The sequence below is a fragment of the Squalius cephalus genome, assembly GCF_949319135.1.
Source record: "Squalius cephalus genome assembly, chromosome: 24".
Taxonomy (NCBI): Eukaryota; Metazoa; Chordata; class Actinopteri; order Cypriniformes; family Leuciscidae; genus Squalius; species Squalius cephalus.
In genome coordinates this window covers 7,052,330-7,073,370 of record NC_137145.1, presented here as the reverse complement: position 1 = coordinate 7,073,370, position 21,041 = coordinate 7,052,330, and the positions used below count along the sequence as shown (strand labels likewise).

General features: G+C 36.7%; 1 protein-coding gene and 1 long non-coding RNA gene across 3 annotated transcripts; one reads left to right on the top strand and one right to left on the bottom strand.

The window, feature by feature from the left end:
• Positions 1–1,127: 1,127 nt before the first annotated feature.
• Positions 1,128–17,949, bottom strand: LOC307152081 (trace amine-associated receptor 13c-like; the record flags this gene model as incomplete). The annotated part of the gene is made up of 2 exons (XM_079860473.1): positions 1,128–1,997; positions 17,815–17,949. The coding sequence occupies 2 exons, from the start codon at positions 17,947–17,949 to the stop codon at positions 1,128–1,130; spliced, it is 1,005 nt and encodes a 334-aa protein (XP_079716599.1).
• Positions 7,245–8,614, top strand: LOC307152838. Of its 2 annotated transcripts, XR_013820063.1 has the most exons (4): positions 7,245–7,503; positions 7,738–7,764; positions 8,160–8,270; positions 8,489–8,614. It is a non-coding gene; the product is annotated as an uncharacterized lncRNA (long non-coding RNA). The 2 variants fall into 2 exon arrangements; XR_013820064.1 differs by lacking the exon at positions 7,738–7,764 and having other exon boundaries at positions 7,246–7,503; positions 8,489–8,612.
• Positions 17,950–21,041: the final 3,092 nt, after the last annotated feature.

Sequence of the window (21,041 nt, the reverse complement as noted above, 5' to 3'; positions counted from 1 at the left end):
AAAGTATACTTTCAATGCATTGTTACAATGATAATTTCCAGCACACAGTTAAAATACCTAAAATATATTTTTAATAAAGTGCAAATAAATACACTTTTAAAAAATATTTTTAGAAAATATACTAAAGTACAGTGTTAAAAGTTGTATAGTGAAAATTTGTAAAAGCATGATGCTAATATACTTTTAATATAAAGATAGTACAATTTTTGTTAGTATATTTGCAATGTATTGTTGAGAAAGGGAATATATTTCAAATACAATAAAGTATACTTTTTTAACTAGGGTAAACGTCATGATTTTTATATTGTACAAACTATATCCCCTTTTTACATTTTCAAAAAACATTATTTAGCATAATTTATAACATGTTTTCTTCATGGGGATCATAAAAAAATATCTCCACAAGGTCAAACATTTCTGATATTACTATCTTTGTGGGGGCGTTTGGGTTTATCAGGACACACACACACACACACACACACACACACACAAACTGTGATTTCTAATCCTGGAACCATGTTTGAGAACTTTGAGAGCCTTGGTGGAAGAGTGGGGTAACATCTCACAGCAAGAACTGGCCAGTTTGCTGCAGTCCATGAGGATGAGATGCTCTGTGGTCCTTAAAGCAGCTTCTGGCTACACCAGATATTGTTTCATTTCTGTTCGTCAAATGTCTGTGAAACTTTATGTCTTGTTCATACCAATATTTATACATTAAGACATTTTCTGAAAGTTAGAGGACATCACTTTTTTACTGAGTTTAGTTTACTGTCCTTTTTTTTGTCATTATGTTTTTGATCTTTAATAACACAGATGCAACATGACTGATGCAAGTGCATAAAGCATAAAGCGCATAATATCTCCCTTTACCATTTATTCCAGTACATTGAGGATTTATGCTGCTTGCTCAGTTTATTTAATAAGCTAATTTAATAAGATTTATTAACATTGTGTCACTTAATTTCAATGTGTGTGGAAATAAGTTTAATTATTAAAATTGAACATCAAATGCATCAAACTTACTCTCTGAAATAAGCTACATACTACGATACATGTAGTGTAAATTACAAATATAAATCATACAAAGATAATCATATCCTTTATAAGGGACAGCTTTACCAGTTTAATTAATATTGATGCTCTGTAAAAATATCAACCAGAGAGGATGCTGGCTGAAATATTTTCAGAGTTAGGATGTGTTTAACTGTCTTTTTAAACCAGGGATAAAATAAAGCATAGACCAGAGGATTCAGACCTGAGTTTGTGTACACAACCCATGTCAATAGATTTATGGTTGTGGAAGAGATTACTGATATAGAACAGATATAGTATGGAATAAAGCAAAGCAGATAAACTGTCACAATGATTCCTAATGTCAGAGCAGCTTTACTCTCAGATTTCCTCCTCACTGATCCTTCAGTTACACATTTACCACCCTTAATCAGAGAGTTTATAACTTTTACTTGCTGATTTGCAACATAAAAAATCCTCAAATATATAGTTATGATGAAGGTACAAGGAAAAATAAAAGACATGAACAGATCAATGACTCCCCAGGCAAAACCCATCATAACAGAACACTCTCCATAACACATGTCTGTTCTGACTGAAGTGTCTAAAAATCCATTATTAATTACAATTGTAGCATTATAAGTTGAAAAACAAACCCAGCTCAGACAGATGCTTATTAAGGTTTTAGTTGTGGTTATTTTCTGTGGGTACTGTAAAGGGTGACACACAGCCACATAACGATCAACAGCAATTAATACTAAATTACTGATAGATGCTGAGAAGACCAATCCAAGGATTATCATAAACAGTTTACAGAAACTGTCTCCAAAGTACCAACACGTCTCAATCAGTCTGGTGGCATCTATGGGCATGACAAGTCCCATAAGCAGGTCGGCCACAGCCAGAGAGAGAATAATCAGGTTTGTTGGAGTGTGAAGCTTCTTGAAGTGAGAGATGGAGATGATCACCAGCAGGTTCAGAAACACAGTCCATGCTGATAGCAATGATACAAACACATACATGATATTGTATTCATATTTAGAGCGCATTCCCTTGATACATGATGAGTTGATGGCAGGAAAGCAGTATTGAGTCTCATGATCCTCTGTCTCATTGGCCATGAGTGAGTTTCCTCCTGTTAGGAGTTTGTTCTGCTCTCCTTACTGTCCTTTCATTTATATAGTCTGAATCAGACAGCCCACCCATCTACTGCCCACTGATGATGTAACATATAAGTATTTTTTATTATTCTTTTTTTTTTTAATCTTTTTTTTCTCTCCTCCCTCCGTCGTCTCTGCCCTGGCCTGATCTTCAAAAAACTTCCCTCTGCTTTAGGGCCCTAACCTAACATTACCATATAGGCCTACCTGAAGTATTGCGAGAACCACTGATAGTTCACACGATATTGGAGGGGGGAATCATAATATATACAATCACAAATATATATAAGAGTCCACAGAAGCCTTATAAACCATTTCTCTTTATGCTCTTTCTCAATTGAAAATTACCTCTACGCAAAGGTTTTCTGTCAATTAGATTTTGTCACAGTTCTTTGAAAGTGACAGTGACAAAGGAGAATGTGTCTGAGATAGACGATAATGTTGAAGAGGACCCTGATTATAAGGCATCCTCCTCAAATGAGCATGAGACTCCTAGTGTTGACCTTCATGTTGTCTAGCAGATAAATTACCTTCCAAAATTGGAACATTATTATGGTCCCACTTTCCACTTGAATGACAGGGTACAGCTGTGGCAAAATTTGAAAATTTTTCTGCTTCAGTTGTTATGATGTTGATTCACATTTTTCTAGATTATTGTGCAGAGTGATCAGAGGCATTTTACATACTGTATTTGCAAAAAGTTTTATCACAAAACCCCAAATTTCACTGTTTTTGTCCTTGGCACCAAATGACCAGCTAACATAATTTAACTAATCTGGGGTGCGTTCTCCGAAACTACCTTAACGCTACGTCGTTCTTAAGTTGTACCTTAAGAAGCAGAGGCGGACAGAGTACACAGCTTCATTACTTGAGTAAAAGTACAGATACCCCTTGCTAAATTTTACTCAAGTACAAGTAAAAGTACTACAGTCAGATGTCTACTTAAGTAAAAGTACTGAAGTACTTGTTTTTAAAAGTACTTGAGTACCAAGAGTACAAGAGTACATTTTCTAAATATTGCATTACTACTGCCATAGAGCTTACATTTATGTACAGAAACGTCCTACATGGAGTTATGAAAAATGTTAATGTTAATACTAGGGGTGGAACGGTACACAGAAGTCACGGTTCGGTTCATACCTCAGTTCAGACATCACGGTTCGGTACGAGTTCGGTACAATGGAGGGAAAAGCAAAACAAAAATGCAGAAGGCAATTTTTTTTTTATTGTGCATGTCTCAGGCTGTACCACCTAGTGTCATACAGTCTCTCCCCTGAGCTAGCTGCAACAGCCTGCCCTGAAGTGTGTAAAGTAAGATGTAAACAAAATAAGACAATCAGCTATAAAACTGAAAATAAAGCATCTCTTATTTATGTGCGGACGCACGAGCGCGAGGGTGTTTTATAAAAAGGTTCACAAAACTAAATAAAAATGTTTAGAAATTATGTAAGATAACGTTAATTTAGTTGTAGGTTACGTTCTCATATCCATTTTTTTTTTCTAATGTCACAAGGAATAATCTGGTTTACTGCTTTACACGATTATTTTGCTGTGTGGTTTTGGTGTACTAAAGTGTTGTTTTACTAAAATAAACATTCACGAGTGTAGCCTACCTTACTTCAAACCGCTGATTCCTGATGGTTTAGAGGACAATTACACCCTGTCGCACCCTGTCGTTTCAAAGAATATACACCGGCGAGCGCGAAGTATAAATGCCTCGTCCATTTGGGGAGGCGCGCGCACGGTCAGCGGAGGCTCGCGCTGCGGAGGCAGGCGAAAGTATAAACCATAGACAGTATAAGAAGGTATAAACAAACCTAGCTTAAGGCGGGGCTACAGATTAGGTGTCCCTAAAGAACCCGCGTATCTAACAGTAGTTCCGCATTACATTAATTAATTTGCACGCGAGTTTTATTTATTTTTATACCGTATTCTCCGTGTAAATTCATGTACCGAACCGTGACGCCCGTACCGATTCGGTTCAATACGAATACATGTACCGTTCCACCCCTAGTTAATACCTTGGAGAATGTAAAGAAATTGAAAGTAAAATCAAGTCATTTTCATCTTTTTACCATGCTGCTTTATTTAACATTTTCACTTGCCCACAAGGCAATAGCACAATGGCAACGCTCTGACAAACCTCTGCTAGAGTTTTAATGGATTTTTTGCACCCACATTTGAACCCGACTGTGTTAAACACACCGCATACTCAAAAACATCAACGCAAATGCTCAGCTTACATTAATGTGTAATATCAGAAAAGAAAATTCAGCTAACAATTGTGTGTACATGTGAGTTTCTCTTTTTTTCATCAATCAAATCACAGGGTTCCAGACTGCGACCAAATATGCGACCATTTTATTGAGAATGTGCGAGTTCAAATTGTATGTGGTGGCATTTGTGCGAGTGCATGGTCATGTACTACTCAGTTAAATTCACGCATGAATTTTCCTGCATTGAACTTGTTTTAGCGCCCGCCAAAGTGAATTTTTGTCCCGCCAAAGTCTTATTTGATCGGTGAGTAAAGTAGATGAACTGCCGCTTGTGACAGGGCGCATGTTTAACTGAAAGAACGAGCAGAGAGAGAGAGAGAGCCGGTCGCGCGCGTCTCTCTCGCGCACTGTCGCTCGCTTTTTCTTTTTTCCTTTTTTTTAATTTATTTTTTTTTTAGAAGAAGTAACGGGTACTCACGGTTATGGATAGAAATGTAGCGGAGTAAAGAGTACAATATTTGCCTCTCAAATGTACTTGAGTAAAGTCATGAGTACTCCCCAAAAATGATACTCGAGTAAAGTACAGATCCCTCAAAATTGTACTTAAGTACTGTACTCAAGTAAATGTACTCCGTTACTGTCCGGCTCTGTTAAGAAGTACCTTATCGTTAATACGTGGTTTCTGAAACCTTCTTAGTTAAGTATACCTTCTGTAAGTCATACGTTCGTAAGGTTGGTCTGGAGCGCTCTTAGCTATACCTTATCGCTGCTGACGGTTCATACCGCTAGTGGCCACCACTACGCAAAAAGCTTTTTTACATCGCAGTTTAATTACACATAGAAATTTTTATATGAACATTTAATATAAAATCTGATTTAGTATTAAAATTACATTTTTACTTTACTTTAAAATTTTACACATAAAATACTTAAGTTGTTATAGCCTACACCCTGTGTATGGAAGTGTTTTCATTAATAAAGTTTCCATACACTAATGGTTGTTAGCTTTTTTTAATCCTAAGGCACATCAGCTGGCGAACCATTTGACAGAAAAGGCTTAGGAGTCTATATAAAGAAAGATGAGTTGCACAAACTTTATAGCTATGGCAGCGAGACAGCGAGTACTTGTTTTAAATCAAAGATGGCGCCGTCCGCGGAGCCAGTTAGTGTATGTCAACTACATGGCTGGTGGATAATCAGCATACGTTGCGGAGAACATTAACACACTTATGGCCGTGAGGGTTTGGGATTGCACACTTGCTAAATTATAAACACATACTCATATTTATTTCTGCATGTACATATTTCAATGAGCCCCAATAAATGCAGTTTGTACTATTTCTAAAACGCTTCTTTATAAAGAACATTGTTTTCTCAATACTTTACCTATACCGCTGTGAAGGAAAGAGCGCACAATCGATCATCGAGGCATCGATATCAACCTATTCAGCGCCTCCACCATGGACAGCGCCTGCTAAGGTCGAACTTAAGAAGGTTTAACTTAAGCAACATCCTAAGGTATAGTCGGAGAACACACGTAGGAAAGGTATACCTGTAGTTAAGGTGTACCTTTTGAGTCTTCGTAGCGCGCTAAGAGACAACGTAATCGGAGAACGCACCCCATATCATCAGCACATGATTGCTATAAGAGGAAGGAAGAAATGCTTCCAATTATTGTGTTCTTCTGTTAGCAATGGTTTCCTCCAAAGAAAGATGTGCAGCCATCGTCTTTGCATCAAAATGGTCTCACATGTAAGGAAATAACTGCAAAGAATTTTGCACCTGAAAGAACCATTTACCAGATCATCAAGAGCTTCAAGAATAGAGGTTTGGCTGCAGTGAAGAAGGCTTTAGGACGTCCCAGAGAGTCCAGCAAGTGCCAGTAACTTCTCCTCCTGAGGAATCAGCTAGGGAATTGTGTCACCATCAGTGCAGAACTGCTCAATATTGGCAGCAGGTGGCTGTAAGTGCATCTGCACACACAGCGAGGCCAAGACTTTTGGACAAAGTCCTGGTGTCAAGAAGGGCAGCAAAGAAGCCACTTCTCTCCAATAAAAACATCAGAGAGTGACTGAAATTCTGCAGGAAGTACAAGAATTGGACAGCAGAAGACTGGTGCAAAGTTATTGTATCTGATGAAGCATACTTATGACTGTTTGGAACATCTGGGAAATCGATTGTCCAGAGAAGAACAGGTGAACGCCACCATGAGTCCAGTGTCGTGCCAACAGTGAGGCATCCTGAGACTATCAATGGGAGTGTCAAATTGACCCCAAACCTATCCTTGATAAAATAAATTGTATAATATAAAGCTATTAGCACCAAAAATATATATTATTTTTTTATTTTATGTCAATCAGTGACATTTTATAGTGATTTGCTAATTTGTCCATAGGCGTGCAATAGGTATTCTGGATGTATAAGGGGCAGGGGTGGGGTTGGGGAGTTGGTGGCGTAGATAAAGTTCCGACGTCCCGCCCGCGGGCCAAATGGATGTTTAACAGGATTAACTTCTTGAAAGACAAAACTCCAAAAAATGTTTTAAACATGTTACATATCTTTGGAAAGCTAAGATTCTTGTGATTCGAACGATGTAAACCATTTTAGGCTACAATCAACACACGGTGTCTTTGTCAGACCACCTGCAACAATATAAACAACAACAAAACGGAAGAAACTGTCTTTACTCGGACGCGCGCTTCAATCCGTTGCGGATACTCTCTATTCGGTCTGGTGAAATCACAAAACATAATGCACACAAACGTGTACCTGATTGATATACAACCACTGATGAACATAATCGGTTTTGATGAGAAAAAAAAACACAGCGCTACCTGAGCTCTAAACCAGGCGGAGTCTCCGAGTAGGGTATAAACGGAGGTCGGAGCCAGCTGCAAATGGGTGGGTTAGCAGCAAGTGGGTGGAGCTTTAGCCGCAAGTGGGCTGTACAAACTTCCAGAGGATTTTGATTGGTTTATTTAGTATCACCTGTGTTGTAGTAGCTATTGGTTTATGCTCCACAGTTGGTGGCGGTAATGTGTAAGTTTTGTTGCGATCCATCAGAAAACAAAGAAGAAAACCGCTTTCACATGTCAGCGTGCCGTTGAGATGAAGGGGTAAGCTTGTTGTACAGTTTTTAGTTTTGTGAAAAAGCAGTATAAGTTCTGAAAAAGACCATTTCATAATGGCGTTTGTACACTGTTTTTAGTCTTGATGTATTAAAAAAAGAATAAGGGTAAAGTGTATCCAAATAAATTTCTGTAGTTTTTGTAGTAGCACACAAATTACAAAATCTGTAACGTGCATGACAAGATCTTTTCTGCATTCCATTTCTACAATTTGCTCTCCAGATTATGGATTCTGAAGACCATAATAAGGTATTGTGGCAGTGTAATTTTTGTACGTTTTAAGGACTGCATTGATTTTCAAATTGTAAATGTCTTAAACGTTTTGTAAATGGATTTGATATTAGAATACAACTCCTAACTTAATTGTACAATGCATGCAATTCTTTTAAAACTTGTTTTCATTGTAGTTATGCTTTTTTCTGCGTAATCCACAATGTAATGTAATGTAATTGAAACATTTGTTTTAATATCATAATTATTTTATAAAATGTATTACTCATAACAATCAGTGAAATAAATGTGAAACGCATGTTATTGTGCTTCTTATGGCTAGAAAGTAAATATTGACATTAAAAAATAAAATGCATAACAAGAACATCATTGATAATGTTAAATGTTATGTTCATATTTTTTTTTCACCTCAGGTGTTGCATGCTGGAAAAATAAGTTGTCTCACTACAAACAGCTCTTCTGGAGGATATACTCAATCTCCACTAGTTTGGAGTGTGGGTTTGAGTACAAATGCTGCACACCTGGTACGTTTTGTGTAAATTGGTGATGAATAAACTAGTTAGTCTAAAGGAAAACTAAAAATCTAATTTACTTATGTCATCCCTTGGAGTTTAAACGTTCTGGACACCATTCATTTGCATGGCATGGACCTACAGAGCTGAGAAATTATTCTTAATATTTGTAAATGTTCAATGTCAACTATAAACCCTAGTTCTTATTGTGCTTCTTGTGTATCCACCAGGTTATGCTGGGAAGGGAAAGCGAGGCGAGCTCCAGGGCATTTATTCAGAAACCTTCCACCCTGGATTTTGCAGTTTTCACTGCATGCAGATCAGTTCTAATGAGCTGATGTAGTGTCCTTACAAATAACAAAAAAAAGACTAAAAATAATAAAATAAAATAAACACTTTTGCAATCAATTCTGAGTGACTTGTACATGATTTTATTCATTGAAAAAAATTATTTATCCACCCTGAGATTTAAATGTAATGTATGTGTAACACGTTCAGAAGAACATTAGTCTGCTATTTAAAAAAATTATGCAGTAAAGATGGATGGTAACTTTGTTTTTGTTTTTTTACATTAGCCAAATGTTTTTCATGTATTTAAACATTCACTTCACTGAGTCCAATTGCATCACATTTTAATATGTTCATTTACTTGATACTGTAGAATTGTAGAATATATATCTAATATTCAGAAATATGCTTGAATAAGGCCTACAGCCTGATGAATTTAAAACACCATCACTTTAAGTATGGTAAAAGGTGTAAAGACGTGACTTCGTCATTGACAGTGAGTGGTATTGGACACACACAATAATAACAAAGTTGTAAGAAATCAGACCATGATGAGGAATGTAATATTTTATTGTTTATTTTCATTACTGTCGCTACTTCCTGCCATACTCATTCACCGCCGTCCTCGGCAATGACAGCTTAGGGATTTCCGCATAAGCTCCTCCCACTTGCGGCGTAAACTCCTCCTACTTGCACATTTCTGAAATCCCTCCTACTTGCGGCATAAGCTCCTCCCACTTGCGGCGTAAGCTCCTCCCACCTGCAGGTCTCCGGGCTGCAGGTACATACATACATGGAGTCTCCTGGGCTTTGAGTTGAAAACGTTGATTATGTCATAAGTTCTCTTTTAAAAGACAGAAGTGCAAAGTTGTTCAGGCGTCCAGTCAGCATGATCTCAGGCGCGTTTGGATCCTGTTTGTTGCTTTCGGTCCGAAAGTTTCGGAGCTAACGCGGTGTTGCGTGATAGCATCACTGGACTGACACGTGATATGCCGACATAATATTTTTCTTTTGTAGCTATTTTTCGTAGCTACTGTACATAAATGTCCTATTTTTATTATTTAATAGTTATTATTAATAGTTATTATTTTTACTATTAAAATTAAATTATTTATTAATTTATTATTATTATTATTAAAATGAAAAATCTTTAATTTAATAGTTTTTATTAATCTGACTGGGTGGGCCACCGGTCAATCTGGGTGGCCCACCCACCCAGGCCCACCCATAAATCCGGACCTGCTATAAAGCCTCCTGTTAGTTCACTGATCCATTACATTCCAACAACAATGGTTTAGTTACACTGTAAAGGGTCCATACAATCCAATTCAGCGAAGTATTTAGTCCATAACACATTTATATATCAATCCATGGAATGTAGTAGTAGCATTTCAAGTTAGCCGACAGAGCTGTCACAACTTTGACGCATTCTGTGATGAAACTACACCTCACATGTAAATATTACCGATTTTTTTATGTCAAAATGGCCGCTGACCCCTGAACTTTTGAGTGACAGCTGATTTGAGCGAATCGAGGCATGCAAGGGGGTTTTCCAGGCAGCATTAGCCAGCCAGCGTGCAGTATGAGGGATGGTCCCTCCTTCTCTTTGAGTGATATTTGACTGCTCCAGTTGGATCAGAGTTCGCAAATGACTGGCTTATCTGATAGCTAATGAACTATAGAGCTGGTAAGTCCCGCCCATCCGTAAAACCCCACTGGACCTCTAGGTTGAAAAATCGTCAATGCAAGTGAATGGGAGAAAATAATTATTTTCTGGTCCCGTTTGAATTTTGCCATGAATGTGAACATATGTTGTCTGTGAATTTTTTATATAACTTTTCGTGTAAAGAATGCTACAATTTAGCGTGTAGAAGTTTGATACGGGTAGACTTTGTGTGTGAGCACTTTGTGGACTACAACTCCTCGCTGCTTTCGACGCGTTTGAAACGTCAACACCACTAGCACACGGACACTAGCTCACGGATCCCGCTAAACATGGCTGTGTCTTTGGTGCACTTCACCGCCTTCTTTCAGGGAGAGGACAAAATCATTGAGGTTGGCGAAAACCACGGGTAAGTCAACTTTATGGGGTGACGTCACATAGGCGACATGTAGTCTTTCTCGTTATGTCTTTTCCACAACTGCTAGCCAAAGAATCATACCATATACTGTCAAACTTGTAACATGAAAAGTTATATAAAAAATTCACAGACAAATTATGTTCACATTCATGGCAAAATTCAAACGGGACCAGAAAATAATTATTTTCTCCCATTCACTTGCATTGACGATTTTTCAACCTAGAGGTCCAGCGGGGTTTTACGGATGGGCGGGACTTACCAGCTCTATGGAATGCCAAAGCTGACTTTATTATAAATAAATAAATACATAAATAAATATACGAAGAAATGTAAAAAAAGCAAAAATACATAAATAAATACATAAATAAATATACAAAGAAATGTAAAAAAGTACAAATAAATGAGTATTTATACTTTTATTTCCTTATTTATGTATAATTGTATTTTTTCACACATATATTTATTTTTTTATTTATACATTTATACATTTATTTATTTCCACTTTTATTTATTTCCACATTTATTTATGTTTTTATGTCTACATTTATTTATTTCTACATTTATTTATTTCCACATTTATTTATTTCCACATTTATTTATTTCTACATTTATTTATTTATACATTTCTTTGTCCGTATGCTAATGAGGGGGACGTGTTTTACCTCAGACATCAGCAATCGAGCTCAGAGTGGCAGTTCTGAAGCTTTGAGGCCACAGTGACACATTGTGGTGTGACCAAATGAAACGCAAGAGGTGTGCGGACAATATCACATTTTAAGTCATGTAATATCACCCTAACTGTATGTAGGGTGGGCTATATAGGGTTAACACACATAGCACACATGAACTGAAACTGCACTTCAACGGGTCTGATAGCAGACACTTGGACATGGACATAGTGTGACGGCAAGTAACCGAGGAGACAATAGCAATAAAACTGGTTCTTTATTGAATCAAATAGAAACCAGACTCAGAACGTGTAGGAAGAAAACGGGAACAGACACAGTCAATGCAGGCAGTCTCACGATCCTCAGGGAGAGCTCAGGTTGCGTTGGCAACGCAGGCTTGCGTGGGCAACTCGGTGAAGCACGGTCAGATGAGTGAGGTGAAATCCCAGTGAAGACGCGACGTGAAGACAAAACTGCATCGACGAACAATCCAAACAGAACTCAGGCTGGAGACACGAGGAGACGAGGAAGAACAGGAACTGAATGGGGAACATCCACAAACAACGATCTGACAAACACAAAACGCACACGGTGAGTATAAGTAGCCATCTGGAGATGAGGATCACCGGGGGGGGGACGCGTACCCACCAGATTTCGTCATGAGTCATTTTGTACCCACCACTTTTAACTTCCGTCCATATTTTGACCGTTTTCAGTGGTTGTGAGGAGCAATATGAGAGAGAAATTTGGTAATCGTCTGACCCAACAAAAAAACATTATAATATTCATTTTATTTTATTTTATGTGTTCGCATTTATGAGGGAAAAAAACAACGTGTCAGTTCACGGTTACGGACGTGAGCGCTCTGAAAGCGGCACTAAAAGACTGCTTTAAAACTTTCACAGAGATCTCAAACAGAACAGCTGCCTTTCTTTAAAGTGAATTTCGTTTTGTATTAATTATATCTTAATTTTAATCAATGTTTCATTAACCAATTGCCTGGATTTAATAAATAAGAAGTAAATATAGCAGAATCACGACATGGAGGCGCATGAAGTGAACTGGAGTTTGTCTCATAAATGAACCGAAACTCAGCGTATAATGCACATTCACATTCACAGCGTATTTAGACACATTTAGACGCATTCATAATCATTACTTTTACCGGTTCTTTGTGGCAAGCTTTATGCGTGCGGTCGTGCGCTTGAGTGCGGCTATATTACGTAAGCTCATTATCCTGTAGGCTATATAAGTAATTAAATTAATATAAAGGGCCGATTTGTCCACGAATGACTTAAATGAACAACTACTAGTCGACTAGGAAAAAAACTTTTAGTCGGAAGCAGCCCTTATTCCACATATTTTCGAACCAGGCAACAGGACATCTGGGTTGAGCGAGCGACCCTGCGGAATGAACGAGCGGAGAGGAATATTCAGAAATGCGCTCTCCACTCACGAGCTCTGATCGGAACAAACCCGAACCTCACTGTCTGCTGAACTTGCGCAGAAACATCAAAATATAACCAGCTTTTTAAAATGGTTTTTAAAACTAAACACTATTTTAGCACAAATTATGAGCTTATTGGCGATTTTTTTATAATTATTGACAAAATTAGAATAGTAAAAGTTTTTTTTTTTTTTTTTAAGTTTTGGGTGGGCCTGTTGAAAAGTGGGGCCGTGCCTGAGCTACAGGACATCGTCTTTCAAAACATAACCTGCGCGAAAGAGAGAAAAAAATGAATGCGTCATTGTACCCAGCACTTCTGAAAATGCACTTCCGAATGCGTCTCTGTCCCCAGCACATTTCAAACCAAACTGACGCCCATGAGTGTTACACACACACACTGTAAGCATACACAATCTCTCTCTCTCTCTCTCTCTCTCTCTCTCTCTCTCTCTCTCTCTCTCTCTCTCTCTCTCTCTCTCTCTCTCTCTCTCTCTCTCTCTCTCTCTCTAACGATTGTCAAACTAACTTTTGTGTTCAGCAGAAGAAAGAAATGCATACAGGTTTGAAACAACTTGAGGGAGAGTAAATGATGACAGAATTTTGTTCGCCACTTATCCCGCGAATAAGCGATTGTAATACAGTAGTAAAAACTGATTTGTCCCGCATTTTTGTGCACAGAACTGTTGATTTCTCCCTAGCTTACCGCATCTAGGTTTCCTTCGGAGGAGCATTGCCGCTTTACACAAGAGCCACTCACAAGTTAGATAGAAAAAACAAAGCCAATCAGTTTAGCGATGTGTGTAAAGCAGGCGGGACTCAGATATATTAACCATTTGTGTACCATGAATTGCGCATTTTTCTCAGAACGCTCTTGTAAGAGATTTTAATCTAAATAAGATGTTTCCTGATAAAATAAATAAAATAAGGCTAATACATAAAAACCACAAGACGCAACCGGACAACAGTGGTTATATATTTATATTTTAAGTTTTGATCGAAATTATTGATAGGGACATATCAGTGTCACTGGATATTGGTAGGGACACGTCCCTAGCGTCCCTACTAAATTCTACGCCCCTGGTAACACTACATTATAGGGACAAAATGTCACCACAAAGATGGCAATATCCAGAATACTTGTCCTTGTAGGGATTTATTTATTTTTGGAAAACAGCTGAAAGTGTGAAAATGCAGAAAGTTTTCTGTGATAGGCAGGGTTAGTGTAGGGGGATATAATATACCGTTTGTACAGTATAAAATCATTATGTCTGTAAAAAGTCCCCATAAAACATAAAAACACAACATTGCTTGGTCTTGTTTAAATGAGAGGAATGTTTGATGAAGTTGAAACCCTTGTCATCCCAGTCTCATCAGCTGAGGCTGAAAGAAGTGTCAGTGCTCTTAGGACACTGAAAACATGGCTCAGAACAATGGCACAAGTATTGCTGTGTGCCATGTCCAACAGGACAAACTGGACATTATTGATGTGAAACAAATATGCCAACAGTTAATTGCTGTAAGTTCACTTTTAAATGAAAATTCTGTCATCATTTACTCTCCCTCAAGTTGTTTCAAATCTGTATGCATTTCTTTCTTCTGCAGAACACAAAAGAAGATATTTTGAAGAATGTCGGTAACCAGTATTGAGGGTTTTTTTCTACTATGGAAGTCAATGGGGTCCATCAACTGTCTGGTTACCGACATTCTTCAAAATATCTTCTTTTGTGTTCAGAAGAAGAAAGAAATTCATACAGGTTTAAAACAACTTGAGGGAGAGTAAATGATGACAGAATATTCATTTTTGGGTGAACTGTCCCTTTAATGACAGATGCAGCTCAGCTTCAGGGGATGTCCCCGTCCCCACCAATTTCAAAATCAAACCTACGCCCTTGCTTAGTTTACATTAACAATAAATTAACTAATGTGAAATTCTGTTTTGGTTGTAGTGGCCTACTGATGAGAACCTTTATAGTTTTAGCATTATTTTGCAAACTATAACATATTATAGTTTTTTTTTAATGAAATTTAATATTTACTTCCATTTTTATATGTGTTTAAAGGCAACTGCAACAAAGTGCCAATTCACGCCAGTGACTTCTAGCAAGATTCCGGAGGTAGGCCATTTGTGATAAATTTTGACATAAGTTTGCTGAAATGATTAGCAATATGTGAAAAGTGCTTTGGAGCCACTGGTGCAGACTAGGTAGCTTACAATATCTTATAAAATCTCTATAAAATTGGCTAACTTTATATCAAATAAGTGACCTTTGCATCATGTCTAACTTTATATTTATTAGTACACAGCAAATGAACCAGTCAGAAGATGGACCATTTTCTTTGTTCAGTCTCACCAGATTAAATGTATCCAGGTAAGCACTGCAGTAAAACTCTAATTAATTCATACCAAATCTAGCATTCTAAACAACTTAAGTTTATATTTTTGCATTATTTTGATATTTTATTTGGCAGAAGACTCTCTACCGTTGCAGTCCCACCTGACCAGGAAGGTCCTAATATCAGCGTTCAGGTGGGTTAACTACTGTAGGAAGGAGAACGATCATCACACAGTGATTTCTTGCATGTGTCTTACTGTGTATTTGTCTCAAACAGGTACCACTTCACTGCAGACAAGCTGAAATGGGCTAAAATCATCGATTTCGGTCTTTGTCTATGGATCTCAGCATTTTTGGGCACAATTTAGGATTTGTAAGTATTCAAATTTAATCTGGCATAATTTAATTTAGTTCTTTTGTATGCTACTTATTGACAAAAGCTGTTTACAAATATATATTCTTAAGTTTTTGTGAAAATAATAATAAATCTCTCTCTCTCTCTCTCTCTCTCTCTCTCTCTGTGTGTGTGTTTTATATAGTGTTGAAACCGGGATCTCCTCTGAAGGACTGAGTACATTTGTGTTTGTGGACACGCATACAGACCAGGGAACATTCTGATGTTGTCAATCAAGTTCTGAACAGGAACCAATCTTTGGAGAAGTTAATTTATTCTCAAAGGTGGACAAAAACATTGTGTTGGCTTTTTAAAGATTATTTTGATGATGACTTTTACTCCTATGCTGTAGAAAAGATGGAGGAGTAGACAGTCAGACATTTATAATAATAAGAAATGTTTCTTGAGCACCAACAAATTTTTGTAAATAAGTGAAATTATTTCTAAGGTGGGGTTATGTGTCATGTATTGTGAAAATAACTGTTTTTTGTGCTGTGTTGGACATTTCCTTGACTGCTTAAAAATGTATTTATATTCTGCAGTTTTATGAACGTAATGGTTGATATTTTATTATAATACTTGTATAAGCTAAACAACCAATGACTCTACATTAATTTTGTTGAATGCAAACGTTTTGTTTATGATTTTATGTATGTTTTTAACAATGCGTGCAGTGAAGGACAGCACATAATGTGTTAATTTAACACGTTCACACATCTTTGTGCTAACCTTTCTGACATATTTACTTTGTTAAAATCATTAATACAATGAATGAGTTAAAATTAACACAAAAAACGTTATCCCTAAACTCACCCATTAATGTGTAAAAATTTCACACATCATTTCCAGCATTGGCAGACTGTTTATTTTGTAATTTATATATGTAATGTTTTAAATAAAAAAAATGGTATTTTGTGATAACTTTGTCTAATTGGTTTGTATGTCAGTAGTACTTATGTTGGATAAAAATAAAATTATTCATATATCAAAATTATGAAATCTAATTTATATTTAGTACAAATACAAAAATAATTACAGTAGTGTACTGATTAGCTTCGTTTTTACAGTAATGCACTGTATTACACAATTACAGTACCATGTACTGTAAAACTGAAATACGGTTCGGTACTGTAAATCTTAATTAACCTTTAAAAAACCTTTGAAAAGTCTAATAGTGTAGCGTAACATGATAGATAGTAAAAAACACACTAAAAAAAAAAAAAAAAAAAAAAACATAGCATGTGCACTGCAGCACAGTAGCCTACTATGTCTCTGTAAAGACAGATTGTGGAAACATTTTAATCGTTCACAATCTACACATATCTATACATATCTAAACATAAATATTTATTTCTTCTGTTAATGAATGTGTCCGCATCCAATTTAAGACTCAACCCAAGTCTTAAAAACTACATGTTAGCATTAGAGTTTGTGCTTTATCAGTGGGGGAAAAATAATAATAAAATCAACCCCCATTACATTTTTAAAATGTCCATGAGAGATGAAGATGGTTCCAATATTTTAAGAGTTAAGATGTGTTTAACTGATATTTTAAACCAGCGGTAAAATAAAGCATATATAAGAGGATTGAAACTTGAGTTAACATACAAAGTCCATATTAGAAATGTCATAGTGGCAGAAGAGATTACTGTAGTTCCTGTTACAGACAATATATAAGGGATATAGCACAGCAGATAAACTGTCACAATGATTCCTAATGTCAGAGCAGCTTTACTCTCAGATTTTCTCCTCACTGAACCTTCCATTACACATTTACCACCCTTAATCAGAGAGTTTATAACTTTCACTTGCTGATGTGCAACACAAAATATCCTTAAATATAAAACTATAATAAGGGTACAAGGTAGCACAAATGAAAAGAACAGGTCTGTGGATATCCATGAAAAACTTGTTGCTAAATAGCACATTCCATAGCACACATCTGGTCTTTGGGAATTTTCTAAATATCTGCCACTAATTAAATATCCAATATTGTAGGTAGAGGAGAAAAACCAGCAGAGACAGATGCTTATTAAAGTTTTAGTTGTGGTGATTTTCTGTGGGTACTGTAAAGGGTGACACACAGCCACATAACGATCAACAGCAATTAAAACTAAATTACAAATAGATGTTGAGATAAGCAATCCCATGATTATCATAAACAGATCACAAAAAGTGTCTCCCAAGTACCAACACGTCTCAATCAGCTTTATGGCATCCACAGGCATAACAATAAGTCCAACAAGCATGTCGGCCACAGCCAGAGAGAGAATAATCAGGTTTGTTGAAGTGTGAAGCTGCTTGAAGTGAGAGATGGAGATGATCACCAGCAGGTTCAGAAACACAGTCCATGCTGACAGCAATGCAAAAAACACATACATGAAATTGTATTCATGTGTGGAGCGTTTTCCCTTGATACATGATGAGTTGATGGCAGGAAAGCAGTATTGAGTCTCATGATCCTCTGTCTCAAAGGCCATGAGTGAGTCTCCTCCTGTTAGGAGTTTGTTCTGCTCTCCTTACTGTCCTTTCATTTATACAGTTTCTGGATCAGATTACCCAACCCATCTACCGCCCACTGATGATGCAATGACATAATTATTTTCTTTTAATAATTCCAATCTTGGTAGTCAAATTACTGTGCACTAGAGCCAAAAATAAAGACATGCGACTAAAAACATTGCTTTTGCACGATGCTATATCCACATCTAAAAGAACACTGACATACTGAGCAGTGAAACAAAACTTGAAGAGGTCCTATTATTCTTTTTCACTTTAGTTAGTTTGTAATGTTGCTGTTTGTGCATAAAAAAGATCTGCAATGTTACAAAGCTCAAAGTCACTCCAAAGGGAGATATTTATTTAACAGAATCCCCTTTCCAAGAACTATAACAAGCTACTTGTTTAGACTACAATGCATTTTTTTACAGATCATATGAAGTCACAATAATGTTACTAATTCAAATAATCTCCACCCACGGAATACGTGAAAAAGTGGGACAAAGCCTGGTTTAGCTGTGTTAGGGAATACAGTGTTGTCGCTATGTCAAAGATACACAGTTTTTTTTACACTGTTAAAAATTATTGTAAACGCTGTTCTTGAACATTATAACCCCAATGTTTATCTGTGTGCTGCACATTTTACGGAGAACTTCCAGAACCAGTACAATGCAGGCAACGCACAAAAGCTTCTCCTGAAACAAAGCAATTCCCACTTTGTCAGGACAATCTGTTGTATGTGGACAATAAACTTGTAAGTATGTATGTCTTATCATTTGTAGCTGCATTTTCTATTAAGAGTTCCAATTATAGCTTTTTAAGCTTTGCTCCGCTCGCCTGCTAGCCAACATTAGTGTTGATATAATGTTTACTGTTGGGTTTAAGCTCTTACTTTTGTAAGGCTATTTCACCGCCCCTTAGGAAATTAGCTACAGTTTTGTGATCAATTACTGTTTGTATTAACACATTTTTCTGACAAGTATCATTATTAAATGGTGTACAACTTCGTATCTAAGGTTCTGCACGATCCTCTTGTTTGTTAACATTCTTAAAGGGTTGGTTCACCCATGTTGTTCCAACCCCGTAAGACTTTCATTCATCTTTGGAACACAAATGAAGATATTTTTGATGAAATCTGAGAGCTGTATCACTCCTTCATAGGCTGTTAGGTAATTTCATCTGCCGGCCCAGAAAAGTTAGTAAAGACATTGTTAAAATAGCCCATTGTTAAAGTGACTACAGTGGCTCAACCTTAAGTTTATCAAGCTACGAGAATACTTTTTGTGCGAAAAATAAATAAATAAATAACGACTATTTTCAACTCTTCATTTTCTTCTGTGTGGGCCTCTGACGTGAGTTCACAAGAGCGCCACGACACATGCACGAGAGCTGAGAAGATGACGCTCACGATCATTTGATGTCGTTAATTAAAACCGAGCTCAAAATCACATTTTAAAGGGTTTATTGCATGAAAAACAGGCTTTTTAATAAAAAACAAGTGATCAATGCATAGTTAACAAATGTGAAAAACATCATACTTTATCATTTAAATTCCAAAATTGTTTGTGAAAGTTAAATGTGGCAAAATAAATACTGTAAAACTGTAAAAAATATTTTTAAGCCTAGCTAACAGTTGCTAGGAGTTGCTGATTTGTTTCAAATTGGTGCTATTTTTTAGCCAACAAGACAGTGATTAAGGTAATATAAAGTTAGATTTGGTGACTCAGAAACCGAAAAAAACGTATGATGAAAAAATTTACTTGCATGGTGTCAAAACACTCTTAGAAATCTTATCAAAACTTTCCACAAATCCGCGGGAGACAGTCTTCTGGCAGCGAGAGAAAAAGAGCGGAAACACAACCTGCTTGACCCTGACTATCTATGTAAAAGGTCTGTTACATTTAACCCTGCATTAGGTTGTCCCCACGCTCCCCTACGATTGAATAATCAACATTAACTTAGACATAGTTCACCTAAATATAAAAAGTCTGTCATTATTTATTCACCTTAATGTCTGACGTTAGGCCATTCACTTTCCATTCACTTTCACTGTCCAGAAAAAAAAGATGCAATGAACATAAATGGTGACTGAGGTTGCCAATAGGCCTATTTCTTCTGTTTTAAGAAAGCATCACATGTATTCTTCACGGAGAATTGATCCCAAAGTCCAATGCTAAGATAAAGAAAATCCAACATGTAAAGGATGTGAGAGAAATGTTTATTATAAATATAAAAATATATTTCGTTAAACACTGAAAAGTATCAGTACAACATAGTTCAGTGTAGTAAAAATAGACTGCTTTAAACAGTGTTTTATGTATTTTAATGATTATTAAAGTATCACGACATTACATAATAAACATGCTAGCATCAAACTCTTTAAAAATCAATTGAGTAGAGTAGCCTGTATTCTTCGCATGCTGAACCACATACTGCTGCACCAGACTCACCTTTACCCATTTATCACTGATATTACAACTAAGCATCACAGTATCTCTGTAAATGTGTACAAGGCCCAATTGTAGTCTTTGTATTGTGATCATGTTCACTGATGCAACTACAGCAGCTGTGACTTCATATAAATGTCAGTGACTGTGGCACGGAATGGGAACAATACATAGGGAGTCAGTGGATACTAGCTGCAGTAATTCTGTAATACAGAAACTCAGTGTACATTTAAGTGCAGCAATAAGTAAACATTTATGTTTCACTGGACATCAATGTCAGCTGACAGCTGCAATTGTTGATATAACATGACGTAAAAGCAGAATTTTCTGATTTGATGTGTCATTGTTGTCTCATGAATACCTGTAGCAATGTTGTTTGGAAAGGGAGAAAAAAAAACATTTCATTGCCAAGGTTAGTACTGTTGACAGTACTGTTAGTACTGTTGACTTGGAACTCAATGGACCCCTTTGATTTGAAACAGCCCTATATTATAAGAACATGGCACACCAAGCTGACAGTCGGCTGTCGTTGAGCATCTTTCAGCTGTGTTGTACTGTGCTGTGTTTTGAATGATTCACTTCCGTTGCAAAGATCATTAGTTATTAACTTGGGGGCCGCTTACACA